The 5,773-nt window shown below is 40.8% G+C and overlaps 1 protein-coding gene across 1 annotated transcript; it reads left to right on the top strand.

The window, feature by feature from the left end:
* The first annotated feature begins 631 nt into the window (after positions 1–631).
* LOC141100534 (uncharacterized) lies at positions 632–4,259 on the top strand. Its single transcript, XM_073589095.1, has 2 exons — positions 632–635; positions 2,680–4,259. The coding sequence occupies exons 1-2, from the start codon at positions 632–634 to the stop codon at positions 3,954–3,956; spliced, it is 1,281 nt and encodes a 426-aa protein (XP_073445196.1). The 3' UTR covers positions 3,957–4,259.
* The last annotated feature ends 1,514 nt before the right edge of the window (positions 4,260–5,773 follow it).

The following is a 5,773-nucleotide window of genomic DNA, read 5'->3' as shown; positions in this document are numbered from 1 at the left end:
TGGCATCTGTGTGGATCGAGCGCAGGATAAAAATATCTTTATCCTTATACTTAAGGACAAGCAGCTCTCCATTGTGTAAAGCCCCTGACTGCCCCTTTCAGAACTTTTTGCTGACCAATGATTGTGGAAACCCCTGACGGTTTTTGCGAATGGTCCCACAAGCCCCTATGTTATGTTCAACCAGACTTTTAAATAGGGGTATGCTGGTGTAGTAGTTGTCAACATACAGATTGTAGCCTTTTTGTAAAAATGGAGTTATCAGCTCCCAAACCATTTTTCCAGATGTCCCCAGATAAGTAGGGCCTCCTGGTGGGTTTACTTGGCTATCTTTCCCCTCATAAATGTGAAAAGCTGATGTGTATCCGGTTGAACTCTCGCACATTTTATAGAGCTTTATTCCGAACCTTGTCCTCTTAGAAGGAATAAATTGCTTGAGGTGCAGTCTTCCTTTCAATTTTACAAGGGGCTCATCAATGGAAATGTTTTCTGTTGGGGTGTAGAGCTTTAAGAACTTTTCTGTCAAGTCTTTGATGATGGGTCTGATTTTGAATAGTCTGTCATGTTCTGGGGCATCTCTGGGCAGGCATTGACTATTGTCATTAAAATGCCAAAATCTCATGAGCATTTCATAATGGGTCCTAGGAGAACGGCAGGAAACATAGGGGTGGCTTGAACAGGGCGGTTGGACCAATAGGACCGAATGCTCGTTTTTTTAACAAGCCTCATAATGAATGTAAGTCCTAAAAATTTTTTCATTTCTAGGACATTAGTTGGTGTCCATAAATTTGACCTAGCATAATCGGATCGTGGATTCTGGCTGATGAATTGGGACACATATAAATTTGTAGGACAATATGCTCTAGCAAGCTATCTGTCAGAAACAAATTTAAAAAAATAATTGGTCCAAAATTTTCCACCTCCACATTTATACCAAGAATGGCATTAAAATTAGGGATGAATGGAGTAGCCGAATCCGAAGCCTCCCATCTGGGAAATGCTACATCAAGAGGCAAAGCCCCTTGGACATTGGTGTGCGCCAATTCACGAGCACTAGGGACAGCGCTAGTACTGGGCATTGTTCCCTGAGTTGGAGACATTTCTCCAGAAGCGCTATTTGTCCTTCTTGTTGTACTGGTCCTTGTGTGTGAGGATGGACCAGAATCACTGCTCATTTCTGAGCTATCACTGTCTCTGCTACTAAAGCCCTCGAAATCCACATCGCCATCTGACACTGCAGTTTCTTCGCTATCAGAACATAAAAGTGCATAAGTCTCCTGCACTATAATACTGACCGGCCATTTTATTCGTTTTTATTTTTTTACCGGAAATTGAAAACTACGACGTGACCAAATAATTTGGGAAGCATTTGAGAAAAGCCTAATTCTTAGCCTACCCCTAACTTTAGCCCCAACACTAACCCTAACTATAGCACTAACCCTAACCTGCCTTATCTGTATTGTTACTTTATAGCACAATCGCTGACTGACACAGCTGTTGGCAGCAGCACTTGTAACACTGCTTCTCCTCTAATCTCTCACTGACAGGAGATCTGAGGAGAAACAGCGTTTTTATGGGGCAGATCACCCGGGAAAGTTCACTGCTGCAACAAACTTTCCCAGTGATTTGACTCATTGGCTGGTGTGACGCTGATGTCATAAGGACCTGAACCAATCAGATCTCAATGAGGTCGAGGGTCACAGGATGTGTTGTGCGGCGAAATCCCCTAGTTATAAGGTATGTGGGGTCCCGATGAGCACAAAACTGCCGACCGTAGACAAACGTCCGCGCTGCACAAAGCCCTGCTAGCGCCGATGTTTATCTAACGTTGGTGGTCACGAAGCGGTTAAGTTAAGGGTACAATCATTTCTGTCCAGGCCTATTTCATGAGTTTTATTTTTTTTTAATTCTGTGGAAGCATGGTTGAAAAGCAATGTCTGACTTTCATTTGTTCATTTTCATAGATTTTTTATTTATTATTACTTTTGTCAGATTCAAGTTATTTCTGTGACCATTGTGGGATTTCTCGTCATTAAACGAGGGGTACCAACAATTTTAACCACGTGTGTAGGAGGAGTGAATATTTTGACTCCACAGCCACTTTCTGGAAATTAACACGCAGTGGATGTTGGAGAGTGAAAATTACACATTTGCCATGTTATTACCCAGCACATAGTGCCCAGATTGTGCTCCAAGAGACACCGCAAATTAAGTGGATTCTTCTCACTATAATATTGCTAAATACTGGGATCCTAAATGTTGTTTGCGCACACTGCAAGACTCCGAAGTGAGAGCGGATTTTGCTGGATTGGTTTATACTTTTCAGCCGCCTTTGAGCCACTAATAGTGCGGGAACCTCTGTTTTTCCATTGACAGATGATGGACCTGAGTGGGGACTTGTTTTTTGTGAGATGAGAATTGGTATTATTTTCACCTGCATAACATTGATTGGTTTCTTTATATTTGATATTTGGGAGGCAGAATGAACAAACAGTTGAACACCACACACTACTGGCTCATCCAGCAAGGTTTTCTATTAGACTGTGAACTGTCATTGTCTTGGTAAATAATTAAAGTTTTTACATAGCTTGCCATTTTTATGTACAGTTTAAATAGAAATGTTCAAAAATATTAAACTCAAGGATATTTTATTAAAAATAATTGTTTTTTTTATCTTAGCAGATGACTGTACCAGGAGATCAGAGGGACAGCTGACATCTTCAAGTTTTAAATCTGATGATCTTGAGATCCTACAAGATACAACTGAAGTGAATGCCATTACTCCAGATATACCATCATCCATTCACAGCAAAGATCTGTCATCTGATCCTATGAAACAGGTCCCATCTTCTGATTCATTACTGACTACTAAGAAAAATCAAAGTCACAAAAAAGGCAATGAAAAACAAACTGCTCCTAAGGCAAAGAAGCTTTTTTCATGTTCAGAATGTGGGAAATGTTTTGCACGTAAATCACTGCTTGTTGCTCACCATAGAACTCACACAGGAGAAAAGCCTTTTTCATGTTCAGAATGTGGGAAATGTTTTGCACGTAAATCAAATTTTGTTATTCACCATAGAACGCACACAGGGGAGAAGCCTTTTTCCTGTTCAGAATGTGGGAAATGTTTTAACCAGAAATGGCATCTTGATCGCCATCAGAGCAGTCACACAGGGGAGAAACCTTTTTTCTGTTCAAAATGTGGGAAATGTTTTAACCAGAAAGGGAATCTTAATGAACACCAAAGAACTCACACAGGAGAGAAGACTTTTTCATGTTCAGAATGTGGGAAATGTTTTAACCAGAAAGGGAATCTTGATATACACCAAAGAACTCACACAGGGGAGAAGCCTTTTTCCTGTTCAAAATGTGGGAAATGTTTTAACCAGAAAGGGAATCTTAATGAACACCAAAGAACTCACACAGGAGAGAAGCCTTTTTCCTGTTCAGAATGTGGGAAATGTTTTAACAAGAAATGGCATCTTGTTAGTCACCAGAGAACTCACACGGGGGAGAAGCCATTTTCCTGTTCAGAATGTGGGAAATGTTTTAACCAGAAAAGGAATCTTAATGAACACCAAAGAACTCACACAGGAGAGAAGCCTTTTTCCTGTTCAGAATGTGGGAAATGTTTTAACCAGAAATGGCATCTTGTTAGTCACCAAAGAACTCACACGGGGGAGAAGCCATTTTCCTGTTCAGAATGTGGGAAATGTTTTAACCAGAAATGGCATCTTGATCGCCATCAGAGCAGTCACACAGGGGAGAAACCTTTTTCCAGTTCAAAATGTGGGAAATGTTTTAACCAGAAAGGGAATCTTAATGAACACCAAAGAACTCACACAGGAGAGAAGCCTTTTTCATGTTCAGAATGTGGGAAATGTTTTGCACATAAATCACTGCTTGTTACTCACCATAGAACTCACACAGGGGAGAAGCCTTTTTCCTGTTCAGATTGAGGGAAATATTTTATCCGGAAAGAGAATCTTGTTAGACATCAGAGCAGTCACACAGGGGAGAAGCCTTTTTCCTGTTCAGAATGTGGGAAATGTTTTGCACGTAAATCACTGCTTGTTACTCACCATAGAACTCACACAGGGGAGAAGCCTTTTTCCTGTTCAGATTGTGGGAAATATTTTAACCGGAAAGGGAATCTTGTTAGACATCAGAGCAGTCACACAGAGAAGCCTTTTTTATTTTCTTAATGTGGGAAATATTTTACTTGGAAATCAACTGTTAATAAACATCAGAGATGTCACATAGGGGAGAAGCCTTTTTTATGTTCATAATGGTGAAATAGTTTTAACGGCGAGTACTCCAGCAGCTGTGCTCTGCTTGTGAGCAACGCATTATGTCCCTGCCATGTGCTGCTTCCAAGCATAAAGCAGTTGCTGGTATCAGAGCAGGATTCAGCAAGGGAGCGCCGGGTAGGTAAGTGTAATGCTTTTTTCTTAATGTTTTGTGATGGGGCCATGGATACCAGGATGGGGGCCAATTATAAGGATTGGGCTATGCATAGCAGGACTGGAATGGGGGGCCAGTCATACCCGAATAGTGATGGTGCCCTGCATACTAGGAAGAGATGGGGGCCCTGCATACCAGGATAAGGATGGGGGCCATGCATACTACGATGAGATGGGGCACTGCATACCAGGAGCGGGATGGGGCCAATCATGCCACAATAGGATGGGACCCTGCATACTAGGATAAGGATGGGCCCATGCATACTAGGATAGGGATGAGGGATCTATGTATACCAGGGTAGGGATGAGGGGGCCATGTGTATCAGAATAGGGATGAGGGGACCATATACACCAGGATAAGGGATATTAAGTACAGAATTAACCACATTTTTTGCTTCAATTTTTTTTTCCTAATTTCCTCTAAACCTAGGTGTGTCTTATAGTCCAAAAAACACGGTATATATATATTTTTTTCTCAGTGAACTCATTCCTTATGTTTGGCCTCATTAAAATAAAAACACTCATACTCCGCTGGCGTGTCGGCTCCACTTCAGCGGTGTTGAGACTCACTGTCCCGGGGCTTATGTGAGGTTCTCACATCACACGAGCCCTGCACCCAATCAGCAGCAGCTTCACTGTTCCTTCGGACATATTGAACATCAACATGAAGCCAGGGCTGCGGCTGCTCTCTGACGGCCTCATGATGCTTGATTTGTCCGAAGGTGGGGACAGTGACATCAGCGCTGATTGGGCACAGGGCTCACATGACGTAAAAACCTCAAGAGACCCAAGAAAGCAAGTACCAACAACCTTTTTAAACATCAAAAATCCCACACAGGGAAAAGTCATTATTATACCTAGAGTGTGAGAAATGAATGACAGGAAAATCGTATTTTATTGACCTTCAAAAATAACTCAGACGAGGAGAACCTATATATATTATTCACAAATTGTACAAAAACATGATGCACGCGACGTGTGTTCAAGATGGAATATTATATGGGAGTTTTATAGGATAAATTCAAGGTGAGAATATTATATGGGAGTTTTATAGGATAAATTCAAGGTGAGAATATTATATGGGAGTTTTATAGAATAAATTCAAGATGGAATATTATATGGGAGTTTTATAGAATAAATTCAAGGTGAGAATATTATATGGGAGTTTTATAGAATAAATTCTAGGTGAGAATATTATATGGGAGTTTTATAGGATAAATTCTAGGTGAGAATATTATATGGGAGTTTTATAGAATAAATTCAAGGTGAGAATATTATATGGGAGTTTTATAGAATAAATTCAAGGTGAGAAT

The sequence above is a fragment of the Dendrobates tinctorius genome, unplaced genomic scaffold (genome assembly GCF_039654945.1).
Source record: "Dendrobates tinctorius isolate UK_male_01 unplaced genomic scaffold, ASM3965494v1 ptg000106l, whole genome shotgun sequence".
Taxonomy (NCBI): Eukaryota; Metazoa; Chordata; class Amphibia; order Anura; family Dendrobatidae; genus Dendrobates; species Dendrobates tinctorius.
Note: the sequence above shows the minus strand (reverse complement) of the source record. Positions and strands in the feature narration are given on the sequence as shown.